The sequence below is a fragment of the Dromiciops gliroides genome, chromosome 3 (genome assembly GCF_019393635.1).
Source record: "Dromiciops gliroides isolate mDroGli1 chromosome 3, mDroGli1.pri, whole genome shotgun sequence".
Lineage (NCBI taxonomy): Eukaryota > Metazoa > Chordata > Mammalia > Microbiotheria > Microbiotheriidae > Dromiciops > Dromiciops gliroides.
The window spans coordinates 193,739,232-193,762,901 of record NC_057863.1 but is presented as its reverse complement, the minus strand read 5'-3'; the positions used below and the strand labels follow the sequence as shown (position 1 = coordinate 193,762,901).

General features: G+C 34.3%; 1 protein-coding gene across 3 annotated transcripts in view; it reads left to right on the top strand.

Annotated features, from left to right (window-relative positions):
• Window positions 1–8,797: 8,797 nt before the first annotated feature.
• Window positions 8,798–23,670, top strand: part of ROBO1 (roundabout guidance receptor 1) — a 976,778-nt gene continuing 961,905 nt past the window's right edge. For 2 of the 3 annotated variants that reach the window (XM_043996232.1, XM_043996230.1), the window contains exon 1: window positions 8,799–8,948. In XM_043996232.1, coding sequence (XP_043852167.1) covers window positions 8,840–8,948 — 109 coding nt within the window. In that variant the 5' untranslated portion in view covers window positions 8,799–8,839. Of the gene's footprint in view, window positions 8,949–23,670 lie in introns of all 3 variants that reach the window. The other variant, XM_043996229.1, reaches the window with a different exon arrangement.

The window sequence follows — 23,670 nt, the reverse complement described above, 5'->3', positions numbered from 1 at the left end:
CAAACGTTTAAAATGTGGTCAAATGGATCACTTCTTTCTCTTTTTTGTACTGCAGCAATGATTTCATAAGTATAGAGAACTCCTAGTGAGGAAACTTCTTTTTCCAATGGAAATCACTGCCCACCCTGTGACTTAATATTTTTAGGAAGCCTTTGCCAATCCTTCATTCTAATTCCTTCTTTCTGTTGATTATTCCTATGTAACTTATACATAGTTTATACAGTTGTTCATTAGATTGTGAGTTGTTCAAAAGCAGGAACTGCTTTTGCCTTTCTTTCTATCTCTAATGTTCACTACAGGCTTGGCATATAGTAGGCACTCAATGTTTACTGACTGAGTTACCCGTAAGACTGAGAAATCAAGTAATTTATCCACAGACTCATAAGCAGTTTATGTCTGAGTTGGAAATTGAACCGACATATTCTTTACTTTAAAAACATCTCTCTATCCACTATGCCATACTGCATTTCTTTCCTTAAAATTATAATATATTATATATATATATATATATGTATATATATATATATATATATAAATGGACCAAGGATATATTTTTAAGATATTTTGAGAATACCATGGATAGATTGTTACCATACTAAAATTTTAAAGATTTTGTTAGGAAATATACTATGTACAAAGACATGCTTTAGCATTTATATTTTTTTTCTTATATAGAATATTATATTCTGCCATACAATGATTCAGAATTGGAAAAGAAAATTGTATTCTCCTATGAAGTACAAAACCAGGTACTGAAAGATCTGAGAAGAAGAGATAGACGCAGAAGGTCTGGATTCTATGGTCTCTAAATCTGCCACTACTTAGCCATTTAATCTCAAGCAAGTGAGGTAACCTTTCTTGGCCTCACTTTTCTGTAGTACAAAGGCATTAGATGGACTAAGTTGTCTCTTAGTTCACATTCCAGTTTCATCAACTATTATACTATTTCGCTTATTCTGAACCACATTAATTTTCCTAATGCATGTTATCATCATAGCATTCCACAATTGCACCATATTCAATGTATTATGTATGGATAAAGTTTATACTCTTTAGCTTCTCATTCACATCTCTCCAAAATCTGACTCCAATTTACTTTTGTAGGCTTATATAATTCCTCTACATATTTTTCACACATCATGCTACTACAACCAAAGTAGATTCCTACTACTTTGGTATTAAGAGTAGTGGCAAGGGAGCAGCTAGGTGGTGCAGTGGATAGAGCACCAACCCTGCATTCAGGAAGGCCTGAATTCAAATGTGGCCTCAGACACTTACTAGCTGTGTGACCCTGGGCAAGTCACTTAACCCCAATTGCCTCACAAAAACAAACAAACAAACAAACAAAGAGTAGTGGCAATGTTAATTCTTCATCCTCATACCACTCCCACTGTTTTCTTAATGTAAAGTCAATGTTAAATATTTAATGTATATGTGTTTATTTGTAGAGACTGAATTTTATCTTGATTAAGCTCATACTATACCTTAGGTCTACAATGCTTCTGCTTAAGTTACCCTTCCCTCATGTAGAAATGTCACAAATCCTCCAAGACTCAACTATCATTTCCCCTGTTAATTTTTTTCTAATGACCCTTTGCCCCAAGCCAATAAATGATCTTTGTCCTTGATGATCTAACAGTACTTAAAGCTATATTTAAGTAATATTTTAAAATATTGGAAATTTGTCTTCACCACAGTATTCAGGACTTGGAAGATGATTGTCCCACAATACTTTTTCATGTGTGCCTAAATCCAGTACATTATGTTGAGTTCTGAGTGCCATATTTTAGGAAAGTCAATAATAACCTGGAAGGCATTCAAAGGAAGGTAACAAGCAGGGCCATGATACTTAATAATTATTTGAAGGAACTGAGGGTGTTACCCTGATCAAGAGAAGATTTAGACTAAACTGAATAGCTACCTTCAAATGTTTAATGGATTGTCACATGGAGAAATGATTAAATATATTCCTCCTGACCCAAAGGTCAGACCTAGGGGCTAAAGGTAGCAGTTGAGAAGTAAACTTGGACATGAATTCAGGAAAAACACAAACAACTTCCTGATAAAGAATCCAATCTAGCAGTTCCCCTTTCTTTCTTCTCCATCAAAACACCCAAATCATCAGTTTTGTTTTCTTACCTTTCAGCTTAAAAAAATTCACAAAGGCAATCTTATAAAAGAATGTTTGAATAAATGAAAGTGACACACCTTGAAGTAATGTTAAAATAACAGAAACCTTTCAAGTTACACACCTGAATGACCATTTGTTCCAACTTTGTGTTGAGCTGTTTCTGTCCATAACTCATTTTACTCTTTACATCTTTCTACAACCAAAAAGCAAGGAGGAAAGGGGCACAAATTCAATGACTCTGGACTACTGAGAACATTGTCTTTGTTATAAGAAGTAGGGAAGATGAAAACTCAATTACTTAATTCATTCTCCCTAATCTCCTTTCAGACTCATTTCTGTATTAGATAGTGTCTATCTGACTCAAATGTGTCCTTCCTTCTTTATCATCTTGATTCTTCCAGGTGTAAGGGCAAAATTTAGTATGGGAAGAGTTCATTGGGCAGCTCACCATAGTATTAGGGTAAGAAAGGAAACAGCCTCTTTCAAAAACAAAACAGGTTCATTAATGGGAACAAGTTCAAAACACAAGTGAGGTTAATAGAGCTAGGGAATCTAAATCTCTGTGTTAAAAAGGCCCCAGGCACCCTGAACCTGCCTCCAGCTGAGCCAGATCCAAAGAGCTAGCTTTGCCTCAAAAACTCAAACTCACCACCACCTGAAATCTGTAGCTTTAAGGAGAATTAGCTTGCAGTCTCTTCTGTTTTGGTCTGAAGGCCAAAAACACCAGCAGCTCCTCTACCTTCCTTCCCTGTTTCCCTCAGAAAACTCTCCTCAGAAAAAAAACTCTCTAACTGCCTTTTTCTCTGCCTCTAACTGCCTCTAACAGACTCTCCCACCAGAAGGGTTGGTTCTTAGCCATGCTGAGTCTCCAATTGGCTCAGCACACCCACATGGGCTGTCCCCATTATAATCTGGCCAGACCCGTGTGGGCATGGGGGAGCTATTAGTTACTTAGTTTCAATAAATGTTCCCTATGGTCAGAGTTCCTCTTGTTTTTTCAATTATCTCCCAAAGTACATACCCATCTTCTCTTAGGCTTTTAAGCTTACATTTTTTCAGTCTGACCATAATGAAGCAAAGATAAGGTTATAAAAACCCCAAATCACAATTAATTCCTTACACAGGATACTAGGATACATAAGTTATTTTGAAAAGTGAATTAAGTATTTAATGTTTTCAGTGAAATAGTAACTACAGCATGTAGAAAGTGGAAAGAACCTTGGAGTTAGCACACTTGGTACTTAGGAAAAAAGCATGAATTTGGATTTAGAGAATCAAATGCCAATCCAGCCTCTTCCTACTCACATGAACTTAACACATTTAACTTTGCTTTCTTCATCTGGAAAATGAAGTTCAACTCAATGACTAAGGTCTATACAAAATCTATTAATCATAAAGGGAGCACAAATGAAAATGAAGAAACTCTATACCAATGCAAATTGCTACTTAGTCTGGACTTTATAATCTTAGACAACTGTCCAAGACAGGGCAGTTACGGTGATTGAGGACCACACAGCCAGTAGGTATCAGAGGTGGGACTTAAACTTGTGTCTTACTGACTTTTTGGCTAGCTCTTTAGTCACCATAATAGGATTGTCCCTCAGCACTTATTAGAGATCCTTAATTTCCATAATAATCCATTTCTTCCTCAAGTACTTGATTAGGGCTTAACTTTTTGTTAGCCCAATTGTCAATTAGTTTCAGCTGTTGGCCTTTCAGCAAGAAGTAGTACATAGGACAAAGGGAAAACCTGCCAAATGTTTTTTTATCATAATAAGAGAGATAAAATTTCAATTTGCAATAAAAAAGAAAAAAAGCATTCTAATGTTCATCCAATGCAAGAATTCCATCATCACTTTCAACTTTCAGAATGCCTATAGGGACTGGCTATAAGTCACAATATTGCAGAGGAGGGGCAGCTAGATGGCACAGTGGATAGAGCACCGGCCCTGGAGTCAGGAGTACCTGAGTTCAAATCCGGCCTCAGACACTTAACACTTACTAGCTGTGTGACCCTAGGCAAGTCACTTAACCCCAATTGCCTCACTAAAAAAAAAAAAGAAAAAAGAAAAAAGAAAAAAAACAATATTGCAGAGAAGAAATTTTACTACTTTAAATTGAATACATTTAAACACATTGGTAATCTGTGGCCTGATTATTGTGAATGCCAATAAAAGAAACTAAACATTAATTGATAGTGGTAAGAACACTAAATTTGGAATCAAATGACCTGTAGTCAAATCATGCCTCCATGGGCGTTAGTTTCTTCATCTGTAAATGGGGGAAGGTAGATTAGATTGCCTCTTAAGGTCCCTTCCACCATCATGGGGAAGTGAACTTGGAGTTAGGCATAATAATAGCAAGCAGTTATATAGTGAGAGTATCTTATTTGATTATCACAGCCCTGGGAACCAGTTGCTATTATTATTCCTATTTTGAAATTAAGGATACTGAGTCTGAGAAAGGCAAAATGACTTGCTCTTAATCGTCCTGTCTCCACATCCAGCATTTATTTTATATTTTGCCACCTAACTGCCCAGACCTAGATTCAAATTCTGCCTCAGAGACTAACTAGATGTGTGATCCTGGAAAAATCGTTTAACCTCTCAGTGCCTCCAAACAACTCTAAAGACATGGCATCTGTGCACCTCAGTTTCCTCATTGTAAAATGAAGGAATTAGATTTGATAATCTCTAAATTGCCTTATGATTCTAAATAGAAAATGATTTTTTCTGTAATCCTATACTTATAGTTAACTGTAATAATTGTAACTTGAATTTATATAAAATATTAAGGTTTATAAAACACTTAAAATACTTAATCTTATCAGAACAATCTTATGATATAGGTATTACAGGTATTATTATTCCCATTTTGCAGATGAAAAAACTGAGACTCAAAGTGAATGTCAGGAATCAGGCTTTGAATCCAGGTTTTTCCTGTCTCCAAACCCATCTCTATTTAACTCTGAAAAATCTATGGTATTTCTCCTTCATTACTTCTACCCCCCAGGCTTTTTTATTTTTTATTAAGTAAAAGAAATGTGTATTTCTTCTATTTTAAGAATTGAAATTGTCATCTTTTGTATGCCTGGTTTTTTTCTAATAAGCTGGAAAGAATAGTGGTAAGCTTTTCTGTGAAGTATCCTGCTTTTCAAGGCTTTTAATGTTTGGCAGTTGGAGCATCTTGCATTATTCTGCAATTGCAGTCATCCAGCTATGTTACAAAGCAGGTGGGGAACAAAGATCTTCCTATTTAGCTTAAAATACAAAGCCCACGAAGAAAAGTGTCCCTGCTATTCCTTCTATAAAACAAATCTTGAATCTTTAAATAGGAACCCTATTGGTCTTAATTCTACAGCACAAAGGCCATGAAATGTGAGGTAGGTGAAGGTTTAAAAGACCTGGGTTTATAAATGCTTCTTTAGGGATAGGTAGTATCCAGTTTATAATACTAGCAAACTAAATAGTATAAAACTTTAAGCAAAATACACAGTACATTTGTTATTATGTTCAGTGCTAGGGTCCTACATTTTAGGAAGGACATGGCTAGGATGGAAAATGTCCAAAGGAATCAATCAGAATTATAAAGGTCCTTAAGACCATGCCTTATGAGCAGAACTTGAAGGAACTAGGTGTGATTAGTGCAGAGAAGTTATCTTCCAGGGGACCAGGCATTAGAATTTAGAAGAGACAGATAGGAAGTGGAGGTTGGCCTTTTTGTAGTAATGTGAGACAGATGATTCTTTTATTGAAGAGAGTGGACTCAATGGTCTTTGATTCTTAACTGACTCTGAGCTTCTATAATTTTGATCTCTGATGAACTTTCAAAGTCTGAAATCCGGGGGCAGCTAGGTGGCACAGTGGATAAAGCACTGGCCCTGGATTCAGGAGAACCTGAGTTCAAATCCGGTCTCAGACATGTGAAACTTACTAGCTGTGTGACCCTGGGCAAATCACTTAACCCCCATTGCCCCACAAAAAACAAACAAACCAAACAAACAAAAATAACCAAAGTCTGAAATCCTAGGACTATTATTTTGAAATATGTGATCTGTAGTTGTAAAAAATTATGCTGATAACCAATTTTCTTCATGGAATAGGTTTTAAGGTTGATTTGTTTACTTCTCCAGGAGTATTTAGGGTACAAAGGCACTTATTTGCAGGAAGACTAGCTGAAGCTATGGCTTCAGAGTACACCCAAAAACCAGATCAAAACAAAATAGCCAACATGACCCTCCAATAGCCTTGATCTATTTAGTATTGAACTAACGTATTTAACTGCTGGAAAAGGAAATAGCAAAACACTCCAGTATCTTTGCCAAGAAGACTCTATGAACAATATAATCCATAGGGTCACAGAGTTGGACAAGACAATGACCAAACAAAAGCAAAACCTATTTTAAAAAAAGACCATTACTCAGTTTGATCTTCCAATATTATTTTATTTACCTTTGGTCTTATTAATAACATTTGGGAAAAGACTATATTGTGGCATTAACTAACTAGATGTGTCAACACAATGTCATCTTATTTCAAAATAATATAATAATAATAATAAGTACTACTAGTAGTAGTAGTAGAGGGAGGATGAGTAAAGTGGCTAAAATTTATATAGTGTTTTAAGATTTGCAAAAAAAATTAATTTTACCTCTTGTGATCATTACAAAAATTGCTTGAGATAGATGCTATTATTATTACCACTTGACAGATGAAAACTGGTTAAATTTCTTGCCCAAGCTCACACAATAAGTCAGAAGACAGTATTTGAACCTGTTTTCCTGACCAGAAAACATGATTCTTTATTTTGGACAGAGGGGATTGGTTTGCCTTTCCTTTAGCCAGATTTTAGGGTAGATAAGCTCAACAATCCTTTTTAAGTATTCCGTCTAACTTCCTAGACCTTCCTATGTTTGATTTGCCTTCCTGAACTCCTCTTTTCAACATGGCTTAAATTCACATGGAAGCCCCAGAAAAGCAGGGCACCAAAACAAAAAAGTATTGTCACTAAAATGCCACAATGAAAATGCATTCTTAAAAAAAATATTTTTTTATGATTATCATCAGTCTTGATAAATGACAAATAATATAATTAGTAATGACTCATTTGTCCTTAAAGCTTATTAATATGGCTTTTCTATAATAATACAGAAAGAAATCTTTGTATTTGTGCATATCCACTTAATCTAAAAGCATTTATTAAGCACTTACTGTGTCACTGTGATAATATAAAAACAGGCAAAAGTATTCCCTGTCATCTAATAAGTCACATTCTAATGAGTGATACAATATATAAATGAGTATGTATGTACAAGATTTATAGAGAGTAGCCGGGAGTAGTCAATCTCAGAAGGGAACGTACTAGAAGCTCTGGGTACCAGGAAAGGCCTCATGAAGCAGGTAATATTTTAACTGAGACTTGAAGAAAGCCAGGTAAAAAAAGAACTTATCATAATGTTCTTTCATAGATTTTTATAAAATAAATTATACGGTAAGATATAAGATCTCATGTTTCTAACACTATTCTGGTGTGGGGAGGAATTATTAATGCTGTTTATCTGCTTAACATCTGAAATAGGTCAGGCTATATAATATTATTATGTAAGTGGTCATATCTGAAAATATACTTTTTATATTTGTGCATGGCTCCTTTTCTATCATTTCCTTAGTTTCAGAAAATTATTTGATTATGGTGAAGAATTTAATTGTATCAAAATTTGAGGGTTAAAAATTTTCCTTGGTTATAGTCTTGTTAAAAAATAATCAGCTTGTGGGGACACATGTAAGAAAAATGAAGAGATAATTGCAAACCAGAGAAGTCTGATTTGCTCAAGAGTCTATTCAGTCCATGAGGTGATAAAATCATTACACAGCATAATGGCTGTACTGAAGATGCCAACATCTATTAATAAAGCTGTATTATTGTTGTGTGAGCTTTTTCAAAACACTGTACTGCACATTATTATGTGAAAGTGGCATATCTGACAGTTGGCTCTATGGAATTTAGATTGGGGTGGGGGGTAGGAAGGGAAACTCTCCCTTTGCCATTCTTCTCCGAATATAAAAACTACAGTGGGGTAAGGTAAATAGAAAACAATTACCACTCCCTTTTTGCAAAAGTATTTTTATTATCTTTCAGCACCAGTTCTCTATCCATCTACCTTCTCCCAGATGCTAAATAGAGCTTTGCAAACTTGTTTTCTTTTTTTCTTAACAGCTAGCTCTGTTTCAAAATGAGGTGAGTCTGCAGTGCCAAAATTAAACATCCTATTTCATCAGATACTATAATTTACAGTGCAGTAAGGGGAGGGAGGGGAGAGATGCTTAAACCTCTGCTGTCCCCTGTTATTGTGTTATGAGGATTGTTGACAAACATTTGGAAAAGCTAAGGATTTGCAGACGCATGTTAGGAGCCAGTATCTGCAGAGAAACCAGTGAAAGCTCTTTCACTCTCCTGGTATTTGATTTCTGTGCATCAGAAGGTGCTTTTACATCCTTTTCAGTTTTTTTTCATTTCCTGAATAATCTAAATGGAGAGCATGATGAAAACATACCTGCTTTTAAAAATCTATAGCAGAAACCATGTTGTTGCATCTCTGCTGAATAAAATGACAGGATTGGCTCTAGGTTTTCATTCCCAGTAAAAGTCTTCAGGTTCGTCGGTGTCAGTATTCACTCCCCTCCCTGTAGAGGTTATTTTTTACCTGGCATGGCTGTGCTGTCACTGATGCTGCTGCTCTGGATGGCAGAAATAACTTCAACTGTGGGCGTCTCAGGCAGAATAAAAGCTGGGTCAAGGTGGAAAGGTGAAAAGAATCGTGAGTAACCTGGGATTTTTCACTCTTAGTCCCCTTTTCCCCACTTTTCTTTTTATATTTAAGAATGGATTTGGCCTTGTCTAAGCATTGTAATTCACAGCATTTCCAAGATGATGTTTCAGGACTTAAAAATAATTTTAGGCATTAAATATGGATGCAGAACAAATGAGCCACACCTTCCCTATGCTCCACACATCTGCAATACTGGTCTAGATTTTATTTCAAGGTTTTTGCTTGAGCTTTGCTAGTTAACTCTTATAGCTCTGGAGAGTTGTGAAGATTTTGTGGAGCATAGAGGGGGGAAAATGTGATTTAACCTTACTTCTGTGAAAAATTTAATTTTGATGTTGATATTTCTGTTCATCAGCCATAAGCACTGAACTATGCATATGTAATCAAACTTAGAAACATCTCTCCCCCAAGGTAAATAAAAAACTAAAATTAGAAACAGCAAATGTTCTATAAATTGCCTTGAATAATATTGCAATTCATGCTAAACAATTTTGTGGTTTGTAAATACATATTTTGCCCATTTTAATGTACCAAATTATGTTTTCTGTTCATTGATAAAAACATAAAGATATTCTTGTGTAGACAATATTCCATCAAGCTTTTAGACAAAAGTCCCAACTGTATTCAGTATCTGATGGAAGAATCAAAGATATGTTTCCAAAGTTGTGATCATGATTTTTCTACTATACCATTCAAAATGAGAACCTTTGTGGTATGATGGAAAGAACACTGCCTCAGAGTCAGAGGGCCTGGGTTCAAATGCTGCTTCTGATGTTTACCACTAATGTAACCTTGAGATTGGACTATTTGGTCTCTGACAGCCCTTCCAGCTCTATATCTATGACTAAGATTTCCCTAGTTAGTTATTATCATTCTTCATATTTTCATCCAGAAGCTTCCTTCCATGTTAAATAAATATTATTATTTTGTTAGGGATACACTAATAGCTGTCCTCCCCTGACTAAAACCTCTTAACCCATTCCCAAGGCCAATTTGTACTAGTTGTGTTTTAAAAGTATGGATTTAAAATATCTGAAATTTCATGAATATAAATTATACCCCTTCTTCCTCCTTGACCTCCCTGCAGCCTTTGGCTCTACTGAGCATGTTTTTTCTCATTAATCTAGTCTCTAAGTGTTGGTGACATTATTCTCTCTTGGTTCTCCCATTTGACCACTTCTCAGACTCCTTTACTGGATATTCATTTAACTTATATACACTAAACTATGGGTTCTCCCCAAGGCTCTTTATTGGACCTACTTCCTTATACCTCTATACTGTTTCACTTGGTGGTATTATCTTTCATGCTGTCAGCTCTCATCTCTATGCAGATGATTCTCAGATCTATTTATCCAACTATATTACCTCTCTCTCTTTCTCCTGACCTCCATTCTCATATCTTCAACTGCCTGTTGGACAGCTAAACATATCTAAAACTAAACTCAATGTCTTTCCCCCTCTCCTCTTTCTAATATACTTATTACTCTCAAGAGTACTATCATTTTCCCAGTCACCTAATCTAGTATCGCCTTAGGTGTTGCCTTAAATTCTTCACTCTATCAATTTTCATATCTAATCTGTTTTCATATCATATTTATTCTACCTTGGTAACATCTCTTAAATATGCCCACCTCTGTCCTCTGCTACTACCACCAAGCTGGTCCAAGCCTTCATCACCTCGTGAATGTAATATTTCAATTAACTACTAGTTGTCTCTCACAAGTCTCTCCTCATTCCAACACATCTAACACTCAGCTATCAATTTGATCTTCCTAAAGCACTTTTCTAATCATGTCACATTCTTATTCAATAAATTACAATGGCTACCTGTGGTCACAGATTCCCTATTTAACTTTTTTTTTTTTTTGGTGAGGCAATTGGGGTTAAGTGACTTGCCTAGGGCCACACAGCTAGTAAGAGTTAAGTGTCTGAGGCTGGATTTGAACTCAGGTCCTCCTGACTCCAGGGCCAGTGCTTTATGCACTGCACCACCTAGCTGCCCCCACCCTTATTTAATTTTTAAAGCCTTTCATAACCTGGCATTTTCCTGCCTTTCTAGTCTTACTCCCCTACATGTTTTCTATATCCTCACCCAAGAAATTTTACTCCTGACTCTTCATTTTCCTTGGCTGTATCCCATGCTTAGAAGTCTCTTTCTCCTCACCCCTGCCTCCTGATTTCTCCTGTGCCCTTCACTTCTCAACTAAAATACTCAACACCTCTACAAAATGCTTTCCTTCTTCCCCTTAATGTTAATGCTTTCCTTCTGAGTTTATCTCCAATTTATTTTGTATCTATTTTCTGTACATATGTATGTAGTTCTTTGCATGTTGTCTCCCCAATTAGGTTATGAACTTCTTGAGAACAGAAGTTCTTGGGTATTTTTTTTCCTTTGCCTTTGAATCCCAAGATTAGCATAGTGCTTGGTACATAGTAGGTGCTTAATAAATGTGTGAAGCTTGTCAACTTGACTTCCTGCTATTTCTATTAATCCAGACTTTCTTTGCTAGACAGATAAATTTTTCTGTTTTCACCCAAGAATAATAACTATATTAGGAACAATACTCTGTATACTTTTCTGTCTGATTTAGCACATGATTCCCATTACCTTCAGCATTTGGTAGCAAAATATCATGAGTTAGATATTTATATAGTATAATCCAATTCTTAAAGCATTTTCCTCACCTTATTCTTAGTTGTAAAATAAGAAAATTAAGACTTCAATAACCTGAGTGACTGACCCAAATATCAAAGATAGAACTTGACTACAGGTTTCCTATCAACAGTCTCAGTGCTCTTTCCACTCCATAATAGGTAAGGCAAAATGGCTTTATTATTGATATGCATTAGGTAAGGCAGTTTTAGATTTGGTGTGGTATAGTCAAAAGTACATAAATGTGGAGTCAAAAGATTTTTGACTCAACCCTAATTCTGCTCCTTACTAAATATATGATCCTGAAAAAAAAACACACCTCAGTTTCTATGGCTGTAGAAAGAATTTGACTAGATAATCTTTAAGGTCTCTTTTACCATTAAATCATATGAATTAGATTTTAACTCCCTGTAACCCTTAGCAATATGTTCTACAGACCATACCTCATTATTCCATGAAGGTCATACCTCTATATACCTTAAAATGAAGCTAAATAAAGATGATGAACTTGAACCAGGGTAGAAGAAAGTCAGGCTGTTGGATATTTAGAAAAGTATAAAATAATTTCCAAGATCTTAAGTTTCTCGGTGCCTTAAAGAAAACCATCCAACCAATCAACCAACCAATAAACAAATAAAATAACCTCTTTGACACCAGTATTCTACAAATGATACCATGCAACTATGAATCTTAGAAAATCATGATCTTGAAAAAAATCAGAATTGAAGGTGACTCAAAGGGCAATGGAAAACATATGGTGGTTAAGAGGACTTCAACATATAACCAAAGATTATTTGAACATTAAAAAAATGAAATAAAATATATCAGAGACATAAACATCTTAAAGGAAAAGCAGGTAGAACATCTCTTTAAAATATCAAGACAATAAATGGTTGGCCTGAGTTCTATTTAGGATTTTAATACTTAAAGTATTTAGTGGAAGGTCTTCAGCACAGTGAGCAAATCAGCTAAGGAGGATATAGAGAAAGACATGGATAAAAATCAAGTATGGAGGAGTTTCATTCTATATTTTTCTGTACATTCTGCACTATTCTGCACATGGTTGAAGAACGAGAATTTCATTGAAATAGTGGAAATCCATAAGAGTATAATATGCAATGAAACCTGAAAGCAGGAGTGAACTTTACAGAATCACTGAGTGTGAGACTTGAAAGGGAACTCAACAGCCATCTAGTCCAAACCTTTATAACATATCTAATAACTGATCATTTAGCTTGTGGACCTCCAAAATGGGGTGAGCCCACCTTATCCAGAGGCAGCTGATTCCATTTTTAAATTGTTCTCATGATTGAGGATTCCCTAAATTTATCTCTAGCTCTACCATCTGGTACAAACCAAACAACTCAAATGTCTCTTCTACATAGGTAGGCTCCCTTCAAATATATCAAGGCAGCTACCATACTACAAACACATCTTCTCTTCTACAAAAGAAAACAACCCTAGTTCCCCCAACTCTTTTTCATATGATAAGGATTTGATATTTATCACCATTCTGGTTGCCCTCCTTTGGACACTCTCCAAATTATTATTTACTTTCTTAAAGCATGGTGCCCAGAATTGAGCACAGCACTGGAGATGAGGTCAAACAGGGCAAAATGCAAAGGAACTATTACCTGGAAGTTATGGCCCTCTAACTTCAGACTAAGATGATATTAGTATTTTTGGTTGCCACTTTCTAATAATCACTCCTCTTTTACTTGTGAAGTTGATTGTTTTGCTAGCCAAGTATAAGAATGTATCCTTATGCCTAATGAATTTGATCTTATAAGATTATGCCCAATGCTCCAACCTGTCAAGATCTTTTACATAAAGACCAGAAAATATATTTTGGTCTATATATTAAACTTAAGTAGGACCATCTCTATATTTCCCTTGACTAGCAAGTCTTTGATTCTTTCTATTTCTGAAGCATTTATCTTAGTACCTTGTCTCAATAACTCATTATAATTTTCATCCACCCTTACATATTAATCCCCAGAACTACCCAACAAATCAAAGAAATAATTTATCCCCTTATAAATTATTTGAGTATTTTGGTTACTGGAGTGAATATAACTGGAACAAAAGTGAATCCAACAACTTTATAAGATTGTAGTGTTTATGTTTCACATGGGAATGTTGAGAGGAATGAAAAGAAGAAATAAAGGAAAAAATATACAACATGGCCTTTGACAATTTGCAAGGTGCAAAAAATAGGTTGATTTTATTTTTTGATTAATAACATTTGTACTAATATTCACCAATATTCAAAGAAGGTAGTAATTTAACAATTAGTAACTCAAAAGTCACAAAATGCAAAATGAGCTAAACATCCTTTTTCAGAGTATTTGTGTGTGGTACAAAATGTGACTACTATATTTCTGAGGAAAGTGTAAATAGAAACAAAAAAAATGCTAGCATAATGCAATTTTCTCCTACTAAAATAGCTCCTTACTGTGGGGTATACCTGTGAATGTATTTCTTCTGTAAGCATTTAAGTATATTTAAAGTTAACACTCTGTCTCTGTAAATAGTGTAAAAAAGAGGTAGTAGATTTTTTCTTTTCTTTTTCTTTTTGCAGGACAATGGGGGTTAAGTGACTTGCCCAGAGTTACACAGCTAGTAAGTGTCAAATGTCTGAGGCTGGATTTGAACTCAGGTATTCCTGAATCCAGGGCTAGTGCTTTTATCCACTTCGCCACCTAGCTTCTGGAGGTAGTAGATTTTTTTTTTTTTAAAAAGTCTTCATGGATAGTGCACCGGCCCTGGAATCAGGAGGACCTGAGTTCAAATCTGGACTTAGACACTTGACACTTAAGTGACCGTGGGCAAGTCACTTAAGCCCAATTGCCTCACCAAAAAAAAAAAAAAAAGCCTTCAATACAAAACTAAAGAATGAAATAATTACTTAGTGAGAACTATACTGGTATAGCAACATCTGTTCCTCAGAAAGTAGAACCCAATATATTAGCTATCATAGGTTTGAATCAATTGTTTTCCCCCTAAGGCTTATGTATGATAAATTTATTATAGAAAAAAAGTTTAGGAAGATAAAACCCCAATGCTGTGAATTTATATACATAATCTATAAGCTGTACCCTTTTTGAATGGCTACTTTGGGGTTTTAAATCTTTACCCATGAGTTTGCATCCTGTTAAGTTCATATTTCAAGTAATATCATATTGTTTCCATGTTTTTACCTTCCTGTTAAATTTGCAGATGTAATTCTACAAAACTACACAAAAGTTAAGGCATGATGTAAGGTCAAATATGTATCTAGATATCATCATTAAAACTCTATCCACACCAGGAAATTCCCAAAGTACTTTTATAGATGTTCTCAATATGAGTTATGGATGACTTTTACCTTATGCATTAAACTTGTAAATGTAAAACACACATATTTCCAGGAAAACACTGTAATGACTGAAAACATCTGATACTTAAGCTTTCTCTATCCACCCCTGGACCATTCCCCATATCTGCAACCCTTCCCCTTTATGAGTCCTATTTCTCTGTGTTAGAAATTTCCCATAAAAACAAGCATTATGAATTTCATGATAGGATATTTTCAAATTTTTTAGAAGTTATTATTGATTCTGTATTCATTTTTCTTTCAACTGATCATAGTTAAAGACTTTCTGGAAATATTGGAAATGTTTAGAATTATTCAGGAAAAGTAGCTTCTGAGATGCCTTGAAAACCTTGAAAAGTAGAGAAATATCTTGTTGTGGTCCATTTACTGATACCTTAAGATTAAGAGTGTTGAGTTTCATTTATATTGATTTATTATTCCTGCTTCCCTTAACAAAAAAGTAGCATTTTCTCTTATCTTTTTCTCGTTTTTTTTTTTCAAAAATTACTGGTTACAACCTACTATAGAAGGTCTCTTTGTTTGTTAAAAAGGAAAAAAATAAAAATTTTGAAGTAGAGTTCCCCATTGCTCCTTAATTTTACTTTTCCTCACAACAAAATTCAAAATTTCTTCTACTTATTTTTGCCAGGGATAATTTCCAACTAAAAATTAATGAACAATCTTTAATAGTAAGAATGATGTTGACTTATTTTTATTTCATATGTGAAATCATTCTAGTGATGTACAGATAGAAAGTTGATGTTAACAATCAGTTAACATCAAAAAACAGTTAAGAAAGTTGAGGTCAACAATCAGGATAGGGAGTCTCACAGCCAGAGAAAGCAACTAGAATGTTCAGAAACACTGCCTAAAGCATGTAACCTCACCATAGACAGCTGGGAAACAACTGCAGATGACAGAATTTGCTGGCATGCAGATATCAGGGATGAGATGGATCTTTTCAAAGAAATCTAATGTGTAATCTGGAAGTTTTTAAGAGAGTTGAATGCCACAATATGCACTACAGAAATAACTGGTCTTAAATATATGCTCGCATACATAAAATTTGCACGTGTATGTACACAGATATTTATTCATATATGTGTGTATGTATATATCTCAATATCTATAAATTCTACTGATATAGAGATTTTGTGTTATATATTAGGTTAACCATAGCATTAAGACATAGCAATATAGGATAAGACAGTCACAATACTTCTTAAGAATACAATACAGGGGCAGCTAGGTGGCACAGTAGATAGAGCACCGGCCCTGGATTCAGGAGGACCTGAGTTCAAATCCATCCTCAGACACTTTACACAGTTACTAGCTGTGTGACCCTGGGCAAGTCACTTAACCCCAATTGCCTCACCAAAAAACAAACAAAAAAACAATACAATACAGATGCCATGTAAAATTGTCCCAGACTCATCAAAATCACAGCATCATAGAACATAAGATCAGGAAGGCACCTCAGAAGCCATCTAATACAATCCATAGAAAGAAATCCTACTTTAACATATGTAACAAGTAGTCATTCAGGTGCTGCTTTCAGTAAGGGGCCCACAACACTTCTCTAAGCAGCCTATTCCACTTTTGATTTTTCTAATTGGAAATTTTTCCTGACATTATGTTTAAATTTGCCACTTTATAAATTCCGCATATTGATCCTGTTTTCAACCTCTTGGATCAAGCAGAAAAATCCAGTTCTTCTACATGACAATCCTACAAAGATTTGAAGACAGATATAATTTCTCTAGTGTCTTCTTCTCTCCAGGTTTTATATCCCCAGTTTTGTTTCATCGAGTACTCAAGAGCCTTCACTATCCAAGTTACTATCCTGTGAACATTCTAAAGCCTATCAGTGTCCTTAAACTTTGGTCCCCAGAACTAAACGTGAAATTCAAAGTAAGGTCTGACAAGTCAAGGTACAGTGGAAATCTCCTTATTCCTAGATGCTATGCCTGTCAATGCATCCCAAGACTTGATGGTGATTTTAATTTTTTTCAAGGGCTGAAACAAAAATAAGGTTTAGAGACAGATACTGCTTCACTATGAGGAAAACCCCCAACAATGATATCCAAAAGTGAAATGGGCTTCCTCAAAAGGAAATAGGGGTTCCACCTCTTTAGTGGTCTTTATGCAAAGTGCAAGTTTCCATTTTATGGATACTTTGTAGAGGTGGTTTTTGTTCAAGAATGAGTGATGACCTTTTTGTGTAACTTCCAATTCTGATCATTTCTGATTCTGTGAAATGAATTAAGTTAAATTCAATAAATGCTTAAATCATAGCTACTATATTCAAGAAAATGTGCTTTCAAATGAATCTGATAAGATAAATGAGCTTATCAGTGGGAATGTTCCCTCCAGCAAGGCAAACCATAACCTGTCCCTGAGTGTCCTCTATAACTCTTGTCTATAACTTCCCATGCATTCATCCCAGAAGGTCTACTCAAAATGCTGGAAGGTCTTCTTTGCTATCTCCTGACATTGTGAGGATACTCATACAAGACCTCTTCATTAATTATCCCTTCTTCTTGGAATGTGACCAGCATACATAATTTTAACCATTTATTTGGTAGATGACATTTTTTAAACTTGTCCTTCTTTGGGGTTTCTTTTTTCTCATATGCTTCAGCATTCTCATACCCATCATATGCTTTTGCATTGCTCCCTGGATGATGCTCAATTGAAATTCTTGATTGACTATAATGTTACATGATTTGCACACATGTGCTAGGTGATGATATAAAAGGCAATTCAATAGTCTCTCTTCCTTAAGGAGCTTACCTCATTCTTCTGGGGAAAGGTAAAAAGCAAAGTTATTATGAAAGGTTAATTTCTATCAATTATATTCATTTTTGCATCTATTTTCATTAAAAACTTTTGAAAATTATGGTGCCATAGATAAGGAATCTTAACAAATCTAAAGCAACTCTAGGCATTTTTTAAGTGTTTGTTTTATTTTGTTTTGTTTTTAATTTCACACTGTGATCTAAACACTGAATTTCTTTATATATTCTTTGCCTTCGATCTGTAGAAAAATGGAAAAAATCAAATGGTGGTTATTCTTTTTTAGATACATGTGCTATTTGGAACTTTTATTTAAAAATCCATATAGACCCATGTGCATGGTTGTGTTTCTGTGTGTATTTGTGTGTAAGGAAAGATTAGGAACAAAGTAAATTCATTTTGCCCATGCCTATATATCACAAATATCAATAGCCTAAAGCTGTAGCTGATGAACAAACAAATTCCAGGGTTATATACATTCCACTCCAAATTTGGTCCTTCAAGTTTTCCTGGCTTCAAAGATAGAGACCAAAAGTAAGTCCTCAGCTGTTATGTGGGTGCTTAAAGAGACAGCTGAAATCAGCTGCCATAAAATATGAATAGAAAAAAAAAACAAACTATTGCTCAGGTAACCTATTCCCAAATCAGTCAACACTGCATCTAAAACTGATTTTCAAATATTAAGGGTAAAACAATTAACCATTTGGCTCCAGTGTAGTAGAAAGGATTAAAATGGAATGCATAATCATATTGCTAAAGATGTTCTAGAAAAATGGAACAATAAAGAATTAATTTTCAGGTCATATCTAATATCAATAGTTGATAATAGTTAATGTAGTCAAGCTGTGTGTAAGTCAATTAACACATATAGAAAAGAATATTTATTTATATTAGCTTAGAGAATGTTTAAATATTTAATTTTTATTAATATTATAATACCAGGAGTAGTTGAAGATGATAATTATTTCTTAATGTATGGCATGTTTTCCAGTAGTATTTGTGAATTTATTTTTCACAATTAAACTCTATTTTTGCATTATTATTTATGAAAAACAAAAGACATACAGCAACAAAATTACTGGACCTTATACAAAAAAAAAGGAAATGTAGTAAATCTTAAAAAAAACACCATTATTTAAATGTAAACAGAAACAGAATCAAACTCAGTGCCTTCCAATCATCCTCAGAAGGCATTGTAATGACTATTTGAAATTATTCCTAGGTTACAGCAGTACTAGCAGCTTAATGTGATACACTTCCATAAATTTTAAGAAACTACACTGAAGTAAAAAATATTGTGTCAGGGGAAGGAAATGAAAAGCACCATGAAGGTCTTATTCCTTTAGTTTGCCCCGTGCCCCTAGCAGTATATCCTTTGCCCTTTTTTATTGCATAACACTATTCAGATTACAATTCTTTCCACTTACATTTACATATAAGTGTTGTTTTGGAATTAAGTTAGATTACAGGATATCTCTAATTGGAAGTTCATGTCTAAGTGTTAAATACAAAGCTGACTTTCATAAGAGCATCCCTAAATTTTGTAAGAATAACATTTCATCACAGATCCTACTAGGAAGGTGGCAATTTCATAGCTTGAATCCATTTTTAGAACAAATTAATCACTTACAAAAGTACTTATAACTTAAACAAATTATTTTACTAGAGTGGAAACAAGATAGTCTACCAGAGAGAGCACATCCTATCATTTTGTAAGGAATTATTCTCTAATCCTTACCATGAAGGAAAATAAATTACACGGGAAAAAAAGAATTTCTAAAATTATGTTTACATATTTCTAAAAGGTCAATCAGAAGTAATAAGTTCTTACAAGTTCTTAGCATAGGTGAAATTACCTTAATTACCATTTTTTTACTTTTAAAATTTTTTTTGCTTTATTGTATTTATTTATTTAAGTTTTCAGCCTTTGTTTAGATAAGATTTCCAGTTTCAAATTTTTCTCCTCCCTCCCCCTAATCTGATATAGGTTTTACAGATAGATAGATAGATAGATAGATAGATAGATAGATAGATAGATAGATAGATAGATAGATAGATAGAGATATATATTAACATTAAACATATTTCTGCATTAATCATGTTATACAAGAAGAATCAGAGCAAGAAGGAAAAACCTCAAAAAAATAAAAACAACAGCACCAAAACCAAAAGAAATAGTATGGTCCAATCAGCATCCATATTCCCCAGTTCCTTTTGTTTTCTGGATTTGGAGAGCCTTTTCTATCAAGAGTCCTTTGGAACTTTCTTATACCATTGGATTGGTGAGAAGAATCTAGTCTATCACAGTTGATCAACACACAATGTTGATGATACTGTGCACAATGTTCTCCTGGTTCTGCTCATGTCACTCATCATCAGCCCATGCAAGACCCTCCAGGTTGCTCTGAACTTCTCCTACTCATCGTTTCTTACAGCACAATAGTATTCCATTACATTCATATACCACAACTCGTCCAGCTATTCCCCAATTGGTGGGCATCCCCTCAACATCCAATTCCTTGCCACCACAAAAAGAGCAGCTATAAATATTTTTGTACATGTGGGTCCTTTTCCTTTTTCCATGATCTCTTTTGGAAAAAGACCCAAAAAAGGGTATTGCTGGGTCAAAGGGTATGCACAGCTTTATAGCCCTTTGGGCATAATTCCAAATTGCTCTCCAAAATGGTTGGATCAGTTCACAGCTCCACCAACAATGCATTAGTGTTCCAATTTTCCCATAGCTTCTCCAACATTTATTATTTTCCTTTTTTGTCATATTAGCCAATCTGACAGGTGTCAGGTGGTACCTGAGAGTTGTTTTAATTTGCATCTCTCTAATCAATAGTGATTTAGAGCATTTTCTATATGGGAATAGATAGCTTTCATTTCTTCATCAGAAAACTGCCTGTTCATATCCTTTGACCATTTCTCAATTGGGGAATGACTAGGATTCTTATAAAATTGATTTAGTTCCCTATATATTTTAGAAATGAGGCCTTTATCAGAAGTACTGGCCATAAAAATTGTTTCCCAGTTTTCTGCCACCCTTCTAATTTTTGATGCATTGCTTCTGTTTGTACAGAAACTTTTAAATTTAGTGTAATCAGAATCATCCATTTTGCATTTCATAATATTCTCTAACTCTTGTTTGGTCATAAACTGTTCTCCTTTCCAAAAATGTGAAAGGTAAACTATTCCTTCCTTTCCTAATTTACCTATGGTATCACCTCTTATATCTAAATCATGTATCCATTTTGATCATATTTTAGTATAAGGTGTAAGATGTTGTTGGTATATGCCTAATTTCTGCCATGCTATCTTCCAGTTTTCCCCACAGTTTTTGTCAAATACTGAGTTTCTATCCCAGAATCTGGAGTCTTTGGGTTTATCAAACTCTACATTACTAGTGTCATTTACTACTGTGTCTCCTGTGCCTAGCCTATTCCATTGATCCTCCACTCTATTTCTTAGCCAGTACCAGATAGTTTTGATGACTGCTGCTTTATAGTAAAGCTCCAGATTTGGTACAGCTAACCCACTTTCCTATGCATTTTTTTTTCATTATTTCCCTTGATATTCTTGACTTCTTGTTTTTCCAGATGAAATTTGTTATTATTTTTTCTAGCTCTATAAAATAATTTTTAGGTAGTCTGATTGGTATGGCACTGAATAAGTAAACTAATTTAGGTAGAATTGTCATTTTTACTATATTAGCTCTGCCTATCCATGAGCTGCTGATATCTTTCCAATTATTTAGATCTGATTTGATTTGTGTGAAGAGTGTTTGGTAATTGTGTTCATAGAGTTCCTGAGTTTGTCTTGGCAAGTAGACTCCCAAGTACTTTATATTATTTACCATTACTTTAAATGGAATTTCTCTTTCTATCTCTTGCTGCTGGACTTTGCTGATGATTTATGTGGATTTATTTTATATGCTGCTACTTTGCTAAAGTTGTTAAGTGTTTCAAGTCATTTTTGAGTTGATTCTCTAGGGTTCTCTAAGTATACCATCATATCATCTGCAAAGAGTGATAGTTTTGTTTCCTCCTTGCCTATTCTAATTCCTTTCATTCCTTTTTCTTCTCTAATGGTTAAAGCTAACATTTCTAGTACAATAATAAATAATAGGGGTGATAATGGACATCCCTGTTTCACCCCTGATCTTATTGGAAAGGCCTCTAACTTATCTCCATTGCATGTAATGCTTGCTGATGGTTTTAGGTAGATACTGCTTATTATTTTAAGGAAAACTCCACCTATTCCTAAGCTCCCTAGAGTTTTTATTAGGAATGGGTGCTGTACTTTGTCAAAAGTTTTCTCTTCATGTATTGAGATAATCATATGATTTTGGTTTGTTTTCTTATTGATGTGGTTGATTATGTTGACAGTTTTCCTAATGTTGAACCAGCCCTGCATTCCTGGTATAAATCCCACCTGGTCATAGTGTATTATCCTGGTGATCACTTGCTGTAATCTCCTTGTTAATATCTTGTTTAAGATTTTAGCATCAATATTCATTAGGGAAATTGGTCTATAATTTTCCTTCTCTGTTTTTTGCTCTGCATGATTTTGGTATCACCACCATATTTGTATCATAAAACAAATTTAGTAGAAATTCTTCACCTATTTTTCCAAATAATTTGTATAATATTAGATTTAATTGTTCTTTAAATGTTTGGTAAAATTCACACGTAAACCCATCTGGCCCTGGGGATTTTTTCTTAGGGAGTTCATTAATGACTTGTTCAATTTCTTTTTCTAATATGGGCTTATGTAAGGATTTTATTTCCTCTTCAGTTAACCTGGGCAGTTTTTATTCTTGTAAATATTCATCCATTTCTTTAGATTGTCAAATTTTTTGGCATACAGTTGGGCAAAATAATTCCTAATTATTGATTTGATTTCTACTTCATTGGTGGTAACATCACCCCTTTCATTTTTGATACTGGTAATTTATTTTTCTTCTTTCTTTTTTTAAATCAAATTAACCAATATTTTATTATTTTTTTCATAAAACCAGCTCTTAGTTTTATTGATTAATTCTATAGTTTTCTTGCTTTCAATCTTATTAATTTCTCCTTTAATTTTCAGGATCTCTACTATCTAATTGGGGATTTCTAATTTGTTCTTTTTCTAGCTTTTTAAGTTGCATGACAAATTAATTAATCCCCTCTCTCTCTCTTTTTTATTCATGTAAACAGTTAGAGCTATAAATTTTCCCCTAAGCACTGCTTTGGCTGCCTCCCATAGATTTTAGTATGTTGTCTCATTATTGTCATTCTCTTGGATATAGTTATTGATTGTTTCTATGATTTGTTGTTTGACCCATTCGTTCTTTAGAATGAAATTATTTCGTTTCCAATTGATTTTCAGTCTACTTTTCCATGGCTCTTTCTTACATGTAATTTTTATTGCATCATGATCTGAGAAGGATGCATTTACTATTTATGCCTTTCTATATTTGACTATGATGTTTTTGTGCCCCAATATATGGTCAATTTTTGAAAATGTGCCATGTACTGCTAAGAAAAAGGTATATTCCTTTCTATCCCCATTCAATTTTCTCCAGACATCTATCATGTCTTACTTTTCTAGTAATCTATTCACCTCTTTAACTTCTTTCTTATTTATTTTGTGATTATGTTTATCTAATTCTGAGAGGGGAAAATTCAGATTCCCTACTAGTATAGTTTTGCTGTCTATTTCCTCTTGTAACTCATTTAACTTCTCCTCTAAGAATTTGGATGCTATACCACTTGGTGCATACATATTTAATATTGATATTACTTCATTATCTATAGTACCTTTTAACAAGATGTAGTTTCCTTCCTTCTCTCTTTTAATGAGATCGATTTTTGCCTGTGCTTTGTCTGAGATAACGATTGCTACCTCTGCTTTTTTTACTT